At 45.1% G+C, this 18,102-nt stretch overlaps 1 protein-coding gene across 6 annotated transcripts in view; it reads right to left on the bottom strand.

Moving 5' to 3' along the window:
• LOC144114967 (large proline-rich protein BAG6) overlaps window positions 1–18,102 on the bottom strand; it is a 136,044-nt gene that overhangs the window by 26,999 nt on the left and 90,943 nt on the right. For all 6 annotated transcript variants that reach the window (XM_077649041.1, XM_077649043.1, XM_077649039.1 and 3 more), the window contains exons 19-22: window positions 15,550–15,609; window positions 15,356–15,461; window positions 5,037–5,269; window positions 979–1,078 (exon numbers count right to left, since the gene is read on the bottom strand). In XM_077649041.1, coding sequence (XP_077505167.1) covers window positions 979–1,078; window positions 5,037–5,269; window positions 15,356–15,461; window positions 15,550–15,609 — 499 coding nt within the window. The remainder of the gene's footprint in view (window positions 1–978; window positions 1,079–5,036; window positions 5,270–15,355; window positions 15,462–15,549; window positions 15,610–18,102) is intronic.

Raw genomic sequence — 18,102 nt, 5'->3', positions numbered from 1 at the left:
AGGTGGCCATTCGTGAAAAATGCTCTCACTTTTACGGTCACCGTATGGTTGTTGGACGGGTAGACTCCTCTTGTATCGTGCTATCGTCATTGTGCATTAAGCCTCATGAACGTCGAACTTGTGCTTAGATGGCGTCGCGCAAGCGGAAGGCGCTTTCCCTTGAGGAAAAGCTGGACGCATTAAACGCAGTCGACAGGCAGCCAGCGCAGAAGAGAGTCGACATTGCCAAGGACCTTGGTAATGTCGACTTGGTAAAGTTGCCAAATCCTAGCTTTGGAGAAGCCGTCACGGCTCTGGACCTCCTCCGCAGGTACATCGCACCTCACAGCGACGCTGACAGCAATGCGGCCTTCCAGGCTATTGAAAAACGTGTGGTGATTTTTAGCGAGCAAAAGAAACGGCAAGCTGCCATTCTGGACTATTTAAAGCCCTAAGTGCACTCTGTGGAAATAAATTGTCTATAGTTGAAACTGCACTTTTTTCACTCATTTTCGGAGCTTTCCTCACTGTTGCGTTTTTTTCCCCGGTCCAGTGAAAAACGTATGAACGGGGTTCCACTGTAATCGCTACTTCATCATTTTAATCTACTACAATGATTAAGCCAGCCTGCCTCAATAGTCTGAATTACAATGATTGAAGAAGGAGCAATTATATTGCAATTTTTTCATGCCTCAGAAGACCTATACTAAACTTTGATGTCCCAGCCACGCTTCGGTTGTTGAAACTGAAACCAAGGCAGCATGAGAGAGAATTTATTTATAAATTATTTAGCTATCAAAGGCGAGCACTACCTGGTGGTCCATGCATACTGATGCATGATTACAAAGAAAAAAAAAATGCAACCAAAATTTGGTGTTTACACTCCTGTAAGAGGATGACACCGAGTAGAGAATGGTGGTCCCGAAATTATTAAGCTAACTGGTACAATGATGGTTGATGATTTTGCTACATATTTGGCAACAAAAAATGAAAACTTACTTGGACCAAGAATGTGAAGCAAGACAGCATGCAGTCTCTCACTCAAAAACCCATTGATGGTAGCTTCCACATCAATATCAGGCTTCACATTGCCTTTGGCCTATTAAAAAAGAAGAAATCAGGAGGCACCAAGTCTTTAAGACACTGTGTGAGAGATTTTTCTGTACGCCACACATACGGGATGTAATGAGCTACATAACAGAATATTCAATACAACTTCACACAGCTTCAAGTTTTACAAATTATATTCACACATTCATCTTGTGCAGTTTTTCCAGAAGATATATATTGCCAGTGTAACCTGAGCACAGACGCAGTTTTCAAACTGCAAAAAACCCCCTATCTGCGGGACTTTAAACTGAACTGAAAAATGGCCAAAAATTCGGTTTTCTAAAAATAAAAGTATCTGCTAATATGACTAATTTTCTATGCTGCCCCAAAGTTTCAGCATTGAAATCTGCCGGGAAGTACTAAAAAAAGTTGTTTTATCAAGCATGGTGGTGCTGCTTATCGTGAAATGATAGAAAAATCTGCTCTTTTTGAGCCTCACGTATCTTCGCAACATCTTTGGCCAACAGACACCTTGTTTCTTCATCTCCAAACCTGGGCCCTTATCCCAACTTGAATCCGTTACGAAAACGCTTCTTTTCGCCAATCAGGTGTCACCAAAAGGGACGTTTTCGAAAGGGACACAAGTTGGGATGTGGGCCCTGGTGCCTCAACTAGATTCCAGGACAGAAGTAAACATAAAAGAAAAAGGTATAAGGTCTCGGCCTCTGACTGCCGCGCATTGGCACTGGTTTCCTCAGCGGCTGCCCCTAGCAACTGGTGGAGTTTGTGCGAGAGCCGATGAAGTGGCGTCTGGTCTTACTTGGTTTGGTTTTGTGGGGTTTAATGTACCAAAGTGACTATGGCTATGTGAACGATGTAGTGGAGAGCTCCGAGGAATTTCGACCACCTGGGGTTCTTTAAAGTGCACTGACACTGCACAACACACGGGCCTCTGGCATTTCGCCTCCACCAAAATGCAACCACTGTGGTCAGGGGTTGAAACCACATCTTTAGGGTCATCAGCCGAACCACTGAGCCACTGCGGTGGCTGCGTCTGGTCTTGCGCTCAACTAGCTAGGTAAGTTGGTAAACAACTTTACTGATTCACATGAGAATCAAGTGGGGGGAGGAAGCAGGGCGACAATGGGTTCTTGGGCCACTCTGGATGTCCGGGCACTTTTGTGCTTTGGCGACCCCTTGGGCCCAGCCCACTGTCAGAAGCTGTATATCAGCTGCGCAGAGCAGCCTCCCATCACTCCTGATCTTCGAGTCTTTGCCACGGGGGCTTGTATTTGTTCGGGCAATTCAGAAAGATGCGACTAAAGTCAGCTCTGGCGCTAGAACACAAGTGGCAGTGAGGAGAGGTTTCACCGTGAGTTATAATAGAGAGAAGGAAAGGGGGTCGTGACTGTGGCCGTTTGAAGCCTGCGCCACAGAACCTGGTCGCTTTTTGGGCAGAGATTAATGCGGCGGGAATTTCTATAAAACAGGGTGAGGTCTTCGTGGTTGAGAAGTCAATCCCTGGCACTGCAAGACGAAGGCAGGCCGTTCTCAGCCTGGCTGACGAGTGCTCTGGCTTGGGTGTGAGTGGCCGTGTTGCCTGGGTGTTCACTGTGACCCAATGGAGGGTGATGAGGCAATTGGGGGGGGGGGCACGGTGAAGAATATATTTAGGTGTTGACACTGACCTCCCGACGCGGCGGAAAACACGCAGAGATTGTGTTTGCGCTCTAGTACATGCGCCGAATGCAGCAGCGTGGGGACGCTGCAAAGAAGTGGCCAATCTCTCGCAGAGCAGCGGGTGCAGCTAAGCGGTGTGCCCGGCATTCAGTCCGTTTTAGGCTGTATTTGTCTGTGTTTAGTGCTGCCAGAGAGCATCTCAATGCATGAACGTTAGGTTCTCTGCTATATGGGGGAAGCCGCGGTGGGCGCCATGCACCAACAAGTTCTGCTAAAACGTTTTTGTGCTGCGGTTTGGTACCTCCAGCGGTGATCGTCACGCAAGCTGCCGTGGTGGTGTCTTCCGAGCCCTTGGGCAGTTGTCGTGGGCTATGCATCTGGTGGCTGTGATGTGTTGGTTGTTGCGGCATACCTAAGCCCAGCCGGGTCCAAAAGCCGACTCGCCACAATTATGGGCAATGTGTACTTTGTACCTAACTTGCATTGATCAAATGCCACTTTTTAAACCTCCTTCGGTGCAAGCTCACCTGGACCTGTTCGGTTTTGGTTTGAAGGGCTGAACATCCCAAACCAACTTAGGCTATGAGGATACCGTAAGAGAGGGCTGTGGATAATTTCGACCATCTGGGGTTCTTAAACATGCATTGATATCGCACGGTACATGGGCGCTAGCATTTCACCTCCATCGAAATGCTACCACAGTGGTCGGGATTGAGCTCTTGTCTTTCGGGTCAGCAGCTGAGCACCATAATCACTGAGCCACCGTGGTGGCTTTGCCTGGACTTGTGGCGCAGGGTAATCCCCAGAGCAGCTAGGGTATTGCAACCGAGAGAACATGTCTGTTATTATGTACTCAATAGCTCAGCATTGAGTGGATGCATGCTTCTGAGAAGTATATGCAGTCATTGTCCAAGGAGACAGATGCAGTGCTTGTCAGAACTGCTGCCCCGATCAGGCCTCTTGACTACCCGAAAATTGCCCATCAAGCTGAGACTAAATGTGTTTTGTGCCTAATCTTGTGAATACATGAAATCACATCTCTCAGCAAGGCTGTTTGTTTTACTAAATTTCTTTGTTGTATAGAATCGCTATTCAGGCCACAGTGGATTAGAATTGTGCTGTTTACCTTCACGAAGTTATATGAGCTATATGAGGCGAGCCGCGCTTAGGGCTCCGGATTAATTCAGACCACTTGGGATTCTTCAATGTGTACTGACATCGCACAGCATACGGGTGCCTTTAGCGCTTCGACTCCACCAAAACGCGGTCACCACAGCCGGAATTGAACCAGTTTCCTACGGTACGGCAGCCGAACGCTCTGACCACTGAGCTATCCCGGGATCAAAAGTATGAAGGTCACAGTATCTCACCAATGCTATTCACCACCTGTTTACAGGAGGCATTTCAAGGTCTTGACTGATAACAGTTGGGGATCAGAGTTAATAAACAATACCTAAGTAATCTGAGATTCGCTGATGACATAGCCTTGTTAAGTCACTCAGGAGATAAAAGCATGATGAATGAGTTAGACAGGCAGAGGAGTACTGCAGGTCTAAAAATTAATGTGCAGAAAACAAAAGCAAACTTTAACAGTCTCGGAAGGGAACAGCAGTTTAAAATTGGTATCAAGGTGCTGGAAGTGGTAAGGGAATGCGTCTACTTAGGGCAGATAGTGAGTGCAGATCCGGATCACGAGAGCATAACTAGAAGAATAAGACTGGGGAGGAGTGCATTTGGCAGGTTCTCTCAGATCATGAATGGCAGTTAACCAATATCCCCAAGAGAAAACTATGTAACAGCTGTATCTTACCAGTACTTACCTATGGGGCAAAAACGTGCAGGCTTACGAAAAGGGTTCAACTTAAGTTAAGGACAGCGCAGCGAGCTATGTAAAGAAAAATGATAGGTGTAACCTTAAGAGACAGGAAGAGTGGGTCAGGGATCAAGCACGGGTTAATGACACCCTAGTCGAAATAAAGAGGAAGCAATGGGCTTGGGCTGGGCATGTAATGCGAAGGCAAGATAACCGATGATTTTTCAGGGTAACAGACTGGATTTTAAGGGAAGGGAAGCGCAGCAGGGGGCGGCAGAAAATTAGGTGGGTGGATGAGAATAAGAAGTTTGCAGATATACGGTGGGCGCAGCTGGCAAAGGACAGGTTTAATTGCAGAGTCATGCGAAAGGCCTTTGTCTTGCAGTGGGCGTAGTCAGGTTTATGATGATGATTATGGTGCTGCTCATGACCCGAGTCCCTTTGGGACATTAAACCCCATAAAGAAAACCAAACCAAATAAAGCTAGGAGGTACAAGAAACCAACAACACTCACCTGCATGTCCTGGATAAGCGGGGCAGCCCATCTTGCTAACAGCGCATCCCTAGCTGGAACCACCAAACAAGGCAAGTCGGCCAATGACCCTGGGGTCAGGTGCTGCATCACTGCCAACTGCAGTGCACCCTGCAGTCTGTCGAGTCTCCCAGGCTGGTTACCGGCCAGCAGTGACGCCAAGTCTTCAGCTGTCAGTTCACGGGACAGACTGGCCAAAACACTAGTCACAAAATCTGAAATAAAAAGTAATTTCTGACATCGTTTTTTCTAGAAAAAGTATGATAGGTAAAAGCATACAAAATGCATACCAATGATTAGAATGGAATGTGCTTTCCAATCAAATTTATTTGAACAGAAATAGTTGTTTTAAATATTGTGAAAAAAATAGAAAAACACAAAAATAAAAATTAACAAACAATTTCTATTCACCTGACGATAACTCTCCAAAATAATTTATTAGAAAAATTCAAGCAATTACAAAACGATTCAAATACTTGGAACTAAAATGTAAAAGTTATAACTCAAATATTTTTTGAGCTAGAAATTTTTTCTTTACACTCTTTGAAAATGCTGATTTCAGTGTGTCCTTGATGAGATTTTTAGTCTGACAAAAAAACAATTGGAAGTATTATGTTACATGCCAAAATAAAGCTTGATAAGCGTGCTTTCTAAAAATACAAATTGCAACTAATATCATTTCAGGAAAAACTGAGAAAAATTATACAAACACAGGTATTATACAAATACAACAAATACCCCTGTCACACGGGCACTTGTAAGGCCTTAGAAATTAAGGTCCTTTGCCTCAAAGGCACGTGACGTGCATCTACACGGCAAAGCGTTGAGACTTTTGCGATGAAGGTCCGTAGCAATAAAGGCGGCCGTCAGCGGCCTTAAAGTTGCTTAAAGGAGCAACCCAGACGGCAGCGCCAGCTAGCGAGCTCAAAGAATAAAAAACTGACGCAATTTTTAGTTTTGAAACCATAAAAAAAATCTAATTTATCTTATTTAATGGTTAATTTTGCGTTACAGTGCAGTTAACTGTAGAGGAGGCTATGACTAAAGACATCCACACTGCTAAGAAAGGACTTGAACGCTTTTCAGCAGCCGCATCGACACACACGTGCTTGCGCATCTCGCTTTGCTGTTTTTTCTTCGTTTGCTCTTTGTTGTGTGCGTGTTTTGAGTTCACTTGTGTGCACAAAGACACAAGCAACAAAGCACGCTTCTCGAACACGACGAGGAGCCGAACGGAAAAGTGTGCCTACCGTGGTCGGACCGAGAACGATGAAAAAAAAAAAGAAACTTTGTTTCAAATTATTCGTTTCTCACCGTCAGAACGCTCGTTTATTATCGTGACAGCTACTTTTTCCAACATAAACGAAAGCACTCTTAGCTGAAGTGTTACCGTCTGCTTTAATTTCATAATGTTACTAGCGCCGCTTCACACACAGCGGTGACTTTTGGCATTCCCGGAGGCCGCGTTCTAGCTCCTTTGGATTTGCCGTGCAGCAGCGTCGCTGCTCCTTTTCGGTTTTCCTCCTTTAGTGCAATAAGACAACTTTACGGCAAAGGCCGAGAAGAAGTCCCGTGTGACAGGGGTATAACAGGCCAACGTTCCCGTTTGCGCCTTCTCAGCGTCAGAACCAAAATTGCATCCTTAGAGGCCCTGATGATGCATCAAAAATATCTGTTGCTGGTGCAGTAGAATCGCGTGCAGTGAGGTTTATCCGAGTGCGCACCGTCGCCGCACTCTACGCCATGCTTGGCGTGGCCTACACCGTAGCCTCTGTTTCAAGGGCATTGCAAAAATTCACGCCTCGTGGGGAAATTGCGATCTACACATAAAAATGAAATTAATTTCTGAACAACAAACCAGATGGCATCGAGTCATCGAAGAGACTTCATACGCTCATAGCAGCGCTTCGCTCGCACAAGCGTATTGGAAACTGAACGCGAAACTAACGAGCCAACCTTCCGAGCTCTGTTTCCACAGTTTTGAGCACCTGAACCAAAATCAGACGATGCAATATCATTGTCAGAGACCCTGCTACTCGATGCATCGAAAATATATGCAGCCAATGAAGTAGAATCGTGTGCAGCGGGGTTTTTGCAAGCATGCACGGTCGCCACGCTGGGAGCTCCCTATGCTGTAGCCTCCAACTCAAGGGCATTTAAAAAAGTCGCGCCTCAAGAGAAAACTGCAGTCTACGCAAAAAACGAAACTGTAGTTTTTGAAGAACAAACTAGATGGTGCAGCATCATCGTAGCGGCTGCATAGGAGCGCTCTGGTTCGCGCAAACAGATCGGGAACAGGCCAACGTTCTGAGCTCTGGTTGTGCAGTTTGAGCTTCGCAAACAAAATCTGACAATGCAAGATCGCCGTCTGAGTCCCTGCTACTCGATGCATCAAAAACAAATGCTGTAGATGCAGCAGAATTACGTGCAATGGGGTTGTTTTGAGCACGCGCCGTTCCCGACTTTGACGCCTTGCTCAGAGCGTTTGACGCCACACCCTCAACTACAAGCGCATTTCAAAAATTACCAACTTGCGGCAAAAGCACAGGTTACACAGGAAATGAAAGTTGAATGTGTGAAAAACAAGCCAGATGAATCAGCAAGTCTAATGGCCGTGGTCGCGCTGTCGTAGCAGTTTGAATTTTTCGATCTAGTGGCATGGTAACGAAAGAGTTAGGAGGAGTTATATATAAAAGACGTAGTCAAGTATCCTAAACCTCTCTTTTCTACACTATAAAAGCTTTGTTTTCAGTAAAAGTGGTCTTTCTGTGATTAGAAAGTGGCAATCTACTGATAAGGCCAACTTCACATTAAATGTAAAGGCTTTGTGCAACCAAGCCCACTTTCTTGTGACTCAAAAGATTTGATTTGTGTACATTTTGTGCTAACATCATCTGGATGACTGAATAATAGATGCGGAGATATAGTATTTACTCACATAACGAAGCCTCCCTCCAAACTGAATTATTAATTTTTCTGGGGAAAAAAATGCATTCATTACTCGGGTAAATTTGGTACAGTCCAGCCGACTTATAACGGCAGCAGTTATAAGGAACGCTAGCTTATTAAGAAAGAGGGCAGCTCCACTACCAAAATATGTATTAGGGCAATGGCACTATAGCTCAGATACAACGAATAAGCGTGACTGCACAACTCTGTTAGAGCGAACAAGGAGGCCAACAAACTCTGACCCGCAGCTGAAAAACCCCGACTTCCTGTAGGAGCAGTGACCGAAAAGCGTCTTACCAGCCCACATGACACAACTCTCTCCCTTTTTCTCTGCAAAGAACGTGGCAACCCAAGAAATCAATAATAAAGATGGGATGTATGCAGACGAAGCTGTTTACGAGATGTGGCCATCAAAAATGTACGCCTTGGTTGGAAGGCGACGCAAGCGCTGGTGTAAATCACAGCAGTCCTCCCAGTATCGTCCATCTGTGAGTGAGCATGGACAGTGAACATGGCTGTTGTTTGTCATCAGCAAGTCTCACAAGCTGCACTACCTTGGGGGCTACGTTCTCATATGGTACAGGCACAACACAAAGGCCTAGATGACGAGGGCCTATTTTCATTTGAATAGTGTGCCAGTAGGCGTGTATTTCCATGGAACTGAGGGACAATGTGCGACTGTTCACTGAGTGGCTTTTTAAATGCGGCCACTACAAGGCGAGAAGAAAAGGAAGTTCTTGCTCCTGGTCGCCAACCGTGTGGAGCACCACACGCTGGCTTCTCTGCCTGCGGTGACCACGCTCTTCCAACGAATGTGACGAGAAATGGTTTATGGGGGTTTAACATTCCAAAGCAACTAAGACTATGAGGGACTCAGGCTATGAGTGGGGCAGGATTTATTGAGCCGGGAATGAAGCAGGACGCAATCTAACACCACCGTTTTCAGATGGACTTGGATTTGTGGCAACGAGTTGATGCACAGCTGGCCCGACCTGAAGTCTTCTAGGATGACTTCATCCGTGTGGATGATGATGCGAAACACTACAGCGTCGTACACATACAAAGCCAGAGTATGCGAAGAACTAGCATTCATCAACTGCAAAGAATATGATGAAGGCGATGCTAAAGGGCCGCACTAGCACTGGCTGCTGCGAATGCTACAATTGCAGTCAGTTACAATGAATCCCCAAAGCAGATTGTTGGCAGCATGGATCTTGGCAAGGAGCACTTTACCGCTCTGGAGAGCATGGAAAGAGCAGTGATAGGGTCTACTGTAATGGAGCAGACACCCAACATATTTTTGGAGCAGACACCCAACATATTTTTTTAAAGACATAAACTACCCTTTTGCTTGACCGTGTATTCTTGGCTATAATATAAGAAGTCCACCTACTAGGAACCCACAATACAATAAACGCAATCCGCGCAACTGTAGGTTCGTTACAAGTGCGCTCGATTGTATTTGGACATCCACACAGATATTAACACACCAATGCTCACCCATGAACATGGCTGCTCCAGACTACACAAACCAACCAGAGAAGCTTTAGTAAGGAATAAAGAAGAGCATACAGTAAAACCCCGCTGCGACGAAGTAGTTACGATTTCCCATCCGCAAACCATACAAGGCAATGCAATTTTTTCTCCCCAAAATGAGCCATTTTCAGAGCATGGACATGCGCTTCAGCAAAATTTTTGTGAGTAAGCAGCCGTTTTTTTTTTCTGTGCATCCAAACATGCTTTGCCAAAGTCTGTTTGCCCTTTCAGCAGCGCTGCTGACACTCACTGTGGAATCTGATACAATGAGCAGACATGTGAGCGTCAAGATGTGATCCATTGTCTGCGACGGTCTTGCTAACGGCTCATGGGTTCAGACTCAACACTTGCTACCCATAGCTGTTGGTGCGAGGCAGCCTGCAGCTTTTCCGCTCGCTTTGCTGACGAAGGAATAACAGAAATTAGATGTGCGCGTTCGTACGTGAAATTATTGTGACGACTGTGACAAGTAACAATTACTGACTAGTTATGCTGATGATGCCAGCCTATTTTGTACATCTTCTAATACTAACGAGCTGGTGCCATGCTGCAATCATGTCGTAAGTAAGTTGCATAAATGGAGCACATTCAATGCATTTACCATTAAAAGCACTAAAACTAAGGCAGTGTTATTTCCAAACGCCAAAGTAATGGTAACCTCGTCAATGGTACTTCGAAAATCGAACTTGTTGCCTGCAGAAAGAGCCTTGAAGTTAAATTTGATGAACACTTAACATGGATTAATCACGTCGAATTCATTTCCAAAATCACTGCGAGAGGTGTTGGCATACTAACAAGATTACGCTCCCTTTTCCCGCAACCGATTAAGGTGCTAATATAGAATTCACTATTTTTATCACATATTAACTGTTACCACCTAGGTAGTGCCACCAGAACTAAGATCACTAAGCTGTTACTATTGCAAAAGAAGGGTGTTCATGCAATTACTAACGCACTGCGCCTAGCTCACACAGAACCACTTTTTAGCAGCCTTCACATAACCACCATGAACTCCATTTGCAATGATTTACTGTTTAAGTGATACCTAGGCAGCAAAAAAAGAGGGCAACAATTTGATTCAAGAGATATCTAACCTCACAAGAAATATTAACGTTTACCACACAAGGCATAATGAAACATGGTATGTTCCGAGAACACAAACTAACTACGGGACACAGTTACTAAGCTACTGACTACCATCATTACTCAACTCACTTGATGATGCTAATCTACTCTGTTAGTTTACAGAATTTATATCTTTATGTGGAAAAACTTGTACGCTGTTTGCTCTGTACTCTGGTTATTCTATGTATCATTTTTGGCAAACTGTGTTATGTTTTGTATCCTTATCTCATATTACTCCGTTAATTTGAATCGTGACCTATGCTTGTAAGTGTTATCTAAAGACAAGCGTTGTGTTTGTAAACAAAGGTGGTGCTGCAGTCGCCAGCAGTGCGGGGTGTAGGAAAAAATGCAGCGTGCCTACACTGCACCAAGCGACGCTACCTTCGAAACCAACTCGCGTATGCGAATATTTCAAAGCGTGCGCATCTCTTGTGGTTAGAAACAGCCAGCCCCAAGATTGATGCAACGAAGCCGTGCGGAAAAAATGCAACCATGCTGTAGCATGCCTCATATCTTGTTTGTCTCGCCTTTATTTATGGGGCCATGCTTTGGTTTCAATTGTAAGTCAACCCCCCCCACTTTGGATTTTCAAATTTTGAAAAATAGATCAACTTACAATCATGTAAATTTGGTAATTCCATTTGGCAAACAGGTTGAAAATTGCAGAACTACTCTCTTGTGGTTAGAAACAAAATTCTACATGTTTCTAACCACAAGAGAGTAGTTCTGCAATTTTCTACCTGTTTGCCAAATGGAATTACCAAATTTACATTGTTTCTAACCACAAGAGAGTAGTTCTGCAATCATGTAAATAGGGTAGTAGGCGGAGCGCTGTATCAGGTGCTTATCTGCTCCTAGTTGGCAGCTACGGCAAGCTATGGGGAGAAGCTATGGGCAGAAGCTAGTTGTCTACAGTTCTCACCTTCTGGGCCGATACAGCATATCCGAATGCTATTAGCATGACGCAAAGTAGCTTTTTCACACGACGACCCTTGTGTTGTACTTCCTGTTTTCGCTGCGCCGCTTCACTCCGGAGACTGTGGAAACTACTGAACACTTAAGTCCTATGTCTGCTTTGAATAAAGCAATGTGATCCGAGAGCTGCACAAGCGCATGCATAGATGTTTTCCTCAAGCTCGAAACGAAATTTATGCTCACTCTGCTAAGCTATAAATAAATTATTTTGCTTGTTTTTTTTAGAATTTACATTAATGTGCGTGCATTCTGCTTGATTGTAGTGGCTTTTGGCGTGGTATTTGATGTGTTCGCCAGGTTCTGATCAACCTACAATGGGAAAGTTCAAATAATCTCGGAACTAACACTGCGTGACCTTGCCGAGATGCTAGCATCGCTGGACCTGTGTTGAAACGACACACTTGTTGAAAGTCGCGAAAATGAAAATAGCGAAAAATCTATGCATAGTGCGCGCTACTACCTGAGTTCGGTGCTGCTTCAAACTTTGCACACCTAGCGGCATGCTGCGCACTGAAGGCGACTGGCAGCAGCGTTTTTTGTCTTTTTTTTTTTTTTTCGCGAAGCAAAGGGACGTTGTCCGGGTGATTAGCATCTGAAATTGGTCCCCCCTGTTCAACTTACGATCACAAGCACATGGAATATCGCGCCTAAACTTATGCTGAGAGCACGACAGTGTGAACGAGTTGCAGGCTTTACTTGATTCTTGCACTGTTCGCCACGCGACCGAAGAGCGACGATGCGGATTAAGAGACGCGAACTAACTGATTAGATTTCAGTGCAGAAACGTTAATGGTAGCCGCGAAGCCAAACTGTTGCCAAACATGTCCTGCTCCTTGGCCCCCGCCCGTCGCTTTCGCGCCTATATGACTGCAACGAACTTGTGGAAACTTATGCCACTTCCTTTCTTCTGCATTACGGCTCAACCAACCGCAACTCAATTTATAGGCACGCCGTAAACTATGCCCAAAAACATGCAAGCATGGCGCACTCAATGCGGACGGTCCCGCCTTTTGCCTACACAGAAAAAGTCACTGTTGACGCCAGCGCCGCCGCATCTTCTTGATGTCACCTGCTGATGCTTGCCTATATAACTTGTGTTAATTGTTGCAATGCCAAGTCGTTTTGTTAATAGACCTGTACAGATTCAGTAGCCTATACTTAGAGGGAACATAGGCCCTGTCAAGCCCCGCTTCTTCGGCTTTTTGCCCATGTTCCAGACATTGTGTATGCATGGTGCCAAATAAATCTGTTTGTCTGGCATTTTATGATATACGGTGGACAGGTCTATAGCACTTTTGCTGCGGCTTCAGTGGGGGGCACATTAGGTCTAGAGACACTGAACAAGTGAGGTGCAATAATCCGTCACCCGGTGTATGGCCCATCTTTGCAGGAAGTGTGCCGCCGGCGTGGGTGCATTCTAGTCTAGCTTTTGCGCTGCAGGCAAGCATCGTGTGTTTTTCTTTTTTTACATTTCTAGTAGACCTAATACAGGCACTGTGGTTCTAGGTAGAGTTTCTGCAGAAAGTCACGTCGCCAGTATGTTTGTGGTGCACGTCACAAAACATCTTTGAAGAATCCATGCAACCACATTTCTGTCACGTCGTCTAAAGCATCGATCTTGCATGTGATTCGTATTTAAATGATGAGAGTGCATGCGCGCCTATGCCGAAATGCCCCGAAGCAGCGCGGTCTCAGCACGGACTTGCAAGACAAATGCAGGGCCTAGGATGCGTGCAAAAAAAAAAAAAAATTATGCGTTTTGATTAGGGGTATTTTGATATTCTGATATTTTGATATTCGAAAATTCACGAATACTCGACAGCGATCGTATACTGCGCATACTTTCATAAATACGACCGTGGCAAAACCACAACATCTGGGCAAATTGGCCGATAATCGAGTTAAAAATTCCAGGCAAACAATACAGAGGTCCTATCCGCTTCCTTCTCTCCGCCGTTTATTACGGACTGACCGCATCCCAACGCCTCAAGACTTCACCTCGTGAGATTTCCCCGAGTGGGCTTTCCCACTCCCGTCTCCCGTGCTGCGAACAAGATGGCCGACGGCCCGCTTCGAGCACTCGCAACGCGAAATCGCGTTTTTTTTTAATCCTTCAGTAATATGTTACATATTTAATGCCCACATCTGAAGAATGCGTCCTGTCGCCTTCATTACTCCCCGAGCGTGACCTCTGCCACCCCGTTTTGTAAACTACGCTATGCGAGAAAGCCTGCTTGCGGAATGCCGTGGGAGCTTTCTGAAGGGGCGCGTCGAGTAGTCACAATAGGGCAAGCGATCCTGTTAAAATCTCGCCTATTGCATGAATTGCATGGTGCATTGTAACCTGCACACCTCTTTAGCGGGCGTAACGGCAGGCGTGGCAACAATCGGAAGGCCTCTGTCACTAGGGCAAAAAAATAGCCTGGCTTAGTAGTTTCGGTTTCTGAGCTTCAACGCTGCCCTGCGGCAACTTCAAATGTCGGCCTGCACATCCGCCGATAGTCCAATCCCAGCTCTGCGCGGCTTACTATTTTTACTTTTTAGAAACCACCTCGCCGCTCCGACGCCAGTGTGTTTTCCCCGGCCCCTTGCTTGCATTTGTGTTGTTCTCCCAGCACTCCAAAACAGGTGGCTCGTCACGGGCTTACAGGGGTTAGCGCGATGGAGCCACCTCATAAGACCTTACTGCGTCTTCAGCCTTTTCGGCAGCATTTTTTTTTTCGGGGGGGCGCGGGCAATTTTATTAACAGAGGCCTCTGGATGAACCGGCATTTCTGTCAGTCCCTTGAACTCCGAATGAATGAGGTTTAATAGTCGTCATGTTATTTTTTTTTGTTGCCAGTCTTGTCATTTTATGGATTTCATTTTGGATGCCCACATTACTGGTTGGAATGCGTTATGCTGTCTAATCAAGTAGTATACATTTATGTGCACCTTATGTTTCTTTATATGGTACTGAGGCAGTCTAGTTTTGCTTATTTAGTTCCAAAGACCAAACACTATTTTGAAAAAAAAAAAATAATAAAAAAATAAGGGCAATGTTTGCTTGCTCATCCTTTTCTCAATTTTTTTTTTGTACTGAACAGATATTCGATTCGATATTCGAAGCCATTTTTTCTTCATATTCGTATTCGATTCGTATTCAAAAATTTCAATATTCGCACACCCCTAGTTTTGATACCTAGTGTAGCGGATGCGTTTTTCACGCAAACATATGCATTGTCCGACTGATGTTTCCTTACGACTAAATTTTTCTTTGACTAATGACTAAATTTCTGGAGCACCACAAAAGTCGTGCAAGGGCACAGATTTCGAAATGACTGAAGACCAACACTGGCAGATTTTTGGAAATAAACATTGTTAATGAACTATACAGCCCAGTCTAGCAGAGTTGTGGTCTTATTCCATGGCAATGAAGTTTCGGCTTCAGCAAAATTTTTCGCACGTCCCGTGAATTTCATTGTAGCGGGATTCGACTGTACTTTGCACCCTGTAAGTGCTAAGTACTACATCACGCTGTGTACATTTAGCCGAGATGTCCATAATGACTAGAACTCACCAAATCAGATTACATGTCCTGGTCAAGTGTGGTTTAAAGAAAGACCCTTAAGACCAAGGGTTGAATAATACAGCTCTTCATTTTCTTACTTTTCTCGTTATAAGCTTTAAAGCACAGATCACTCAGCACACAGTGACTGAAGTTTGGCTGTACTTACCCTCTTCTAGCAAATTTGGAGACACCACATTTTCTCGAACAAACACCTCCAAGAGTGACGCTGCATCCGATAAATTTCGTTCCCAGGAATAATCATTGAGGACAACCTAGTTGGGTACAAGAAATAAAACACATGAAGGAACAATTTTCCCCTTACTTTCAGTACACATAAAATGGTTGTGCCAACGTTCTCACCTCCATCACGTTGGTTAGGGGACTCTGCAGCGAGTATGTTGGAACCAACACTCCTGGCGGCTAAAAGAGAAAAGATCAATACTTTAAGGTAACAGAAAGTTGGCCATGTACATGCATGAAACTAGATCCAATCTGGTGCATAGCCCTCCACTTGTCTACAGTAGTCCACAAGAACTGCAAAAAAATGCTAGTCAGCTCTTGGCTGCAAATAGAGTGAACATGAAACTTATACCTCTAATCCACCCAAAAATTCCATAAGAGGCTGAGCCCTCTTTTGACTTCTTTAGTGCACACAGTTTAAATTCAGAACAAGGTGCTGTCATTATGAATGTTTTGCTATTGCTATAACAGCTGAGCGATATAGAGGGAAACTGACAATTCAAGTGTCACATGAACAAAAATAGCCAATTATTAGATTGCAAGATAGAAAACGCATGCAAGGATGTTGCTGCACACAATAAAACAATGTACCTTCACATCAATCTGAGTATTTTATCTGCAATATTACAAGTACTAGTGTGTGTTCATTTAGCTTAGGAGATAATGGTACAATATAAAAAAAATTGTAAGGACAATTACGATATTCCCCAGCGTGAAATTTGATCACAGCTCTGTAGGTGTTTTGATTTTGTGATATATTGAGGCAAAGAATTTGAGATATATGTATGCATGTACAGTTACAAAGCACTCTATTTTTCACACACACACTTTCTTCAAGTAACACTTCTCTCCAGTCTTTGATTGTCATGAAGGTGGCTTTATGGTTGGAGAAATGGATGGAGATATGTTCAACCTGCTTCACCAATAGACACATTTAGCACACCATGTACCGTGTTACCAGTACCGGAGTACCGGGAGCCCATGTGCAGTCAATGCGCATGCACAAATCGCCTTGACGGTGCCAGGTGACACCAGGTACTCGGCAACTGCACGCGTGCCTGCAGCATCGGCACTAATCAGCACGTGCTCACTGGCAGTGGGCGGGCTCCCGTTACTCCAGTAACGATAACACGGTACACGATATGCTCGAAGTGTCTAATACCTGGTTCATAAGCAGATGGTTTATACCAGGAAGACAACACTGTGAGTGGCGTGGCCAACCCGGACAATCTATTGCGGGAAGGCCATTTCAAAGCACTGCCTGCCAACAAAGCGCAGCGTGGCGCAACTGCGTGGAGGCAGCGCATGGGTGCGCATGCCGCTGCAGACAGACCTCCCTTCCCCTATCCACCCTACCTCCACACATGCAGTGGTAATGGACGACAGCGCACACCACTCTGGCACCGTCTACGAGCCAGCGGCAGTACTTTCATTCGCTGCGCATGGCCAGCCTCAAGGAGAACACGCACGTGCTCCCCTCATGCTCTGTTACACCGATGGCGACAGCGCTCAAACCACGAATGAGTGCATAAAAGTTGCACTCACAAAAAAAAGTCAGCACCCCCTGAGCATCCCATGCTCCCAGGAGAACTGAGAGTCACTTCTGGTTTTCGGCTCTCCAGGTAAGAAGAGCTGCTGCGAGAGCACTGCCAGAACTGATGTTTTACACCCAATGTACTGCAGCACAGGCCTCAATACATTACTAGCCCACATACATGTGCTGATTTGCATGTCTTGTTAAATACATACATAACTTTGTACTCTACAACGTGAGCTGCATGCCAAGTGAAGAACAAGCTGGAGATGACCACTGGTCTGTGCAGGTTACTGGTGCGGGTGCTGGCACATTTGGGAGAAGATGGCACATTGTTAAAAACGCAAATGTTAAAAATGCAAATATTTGAACGTTTCGAATATCGAAGCAAATAGTGCAGCAATATTCGAATAAGGTTTCGAAGCAAGCATCAATAAAAACCTCGAATATTTTCAACTAAAAATAAGCTGATGGAAGATGCATTCGATGGTCTTTTGAACGCTCTTGACATTTAAGTGCAATTAGACCACTCTGGATGTCGGCACATGCCATGCACACGGCACGATGGCTGCCACCACAAACTTAGTTTTCAACAGCTGCACAGTTCGGCACTCCGCCGAGCATAGGTCGGCGAACTCGCTCATAATTCAACTCACTCGGGCTAACTCAGGCTCACTTCAGATCATGATCCGAGGTCATGAATGTAATTTTTGTGGCCACTGCGCTCTAGAGCATTACTACATGGCGAGAAAAGTTAAGTTGATTAGTTGCTGGGCTTGGTCTCGTTGGATATTAACTGTGGCTTGCTGTATCTAGATCTTCTTTTGCTGTTTTTTAATTGGTTGCAGAACACATGCAGCGGCCTTAGATCGTCCCGCGAACGGAAGCTACAGGAAGCCAGGCCTGGCTACAGGCTAGCTGCAATTAAGAGCTCATTGCATCACCGTGTTTTTAACACCTTTTTTGGCATTTTAGGTGTGTAACTTGGGCTGTTCGATGTAAAAACGATTCAGCTGTCTGATGTGTAAGCTTTTAGGAGTCCCGAGTCAAGCCTGGTTGAGTCACGAGTTGAAATGTGCGAGTGAGTCCGAATGAGTGAGCGCAGATGAGTCGTGAGTCAAAATGAGCGAGTCCAGATG

Source organism: Amblyomma americanum, chromosome 1, assembly GCF_052857255.1.
Source record: "Amblyomma americanum isolate KBUSLIRL-KWMA chromosome 1, ASM5285725v1, whole genome shotgun sequence".
Classification (NCBI taxonomy): Eukaryota; Metazoa; Arthropoda; class Arachnida; order Ixodida; family Ixodidae; genus Amblyomma; species Amblyomma americanum.
Note: the sequence above shows the minus strand (reverse complement) of the source record. Positions and strands in the feature narration are given on the sequence as shown.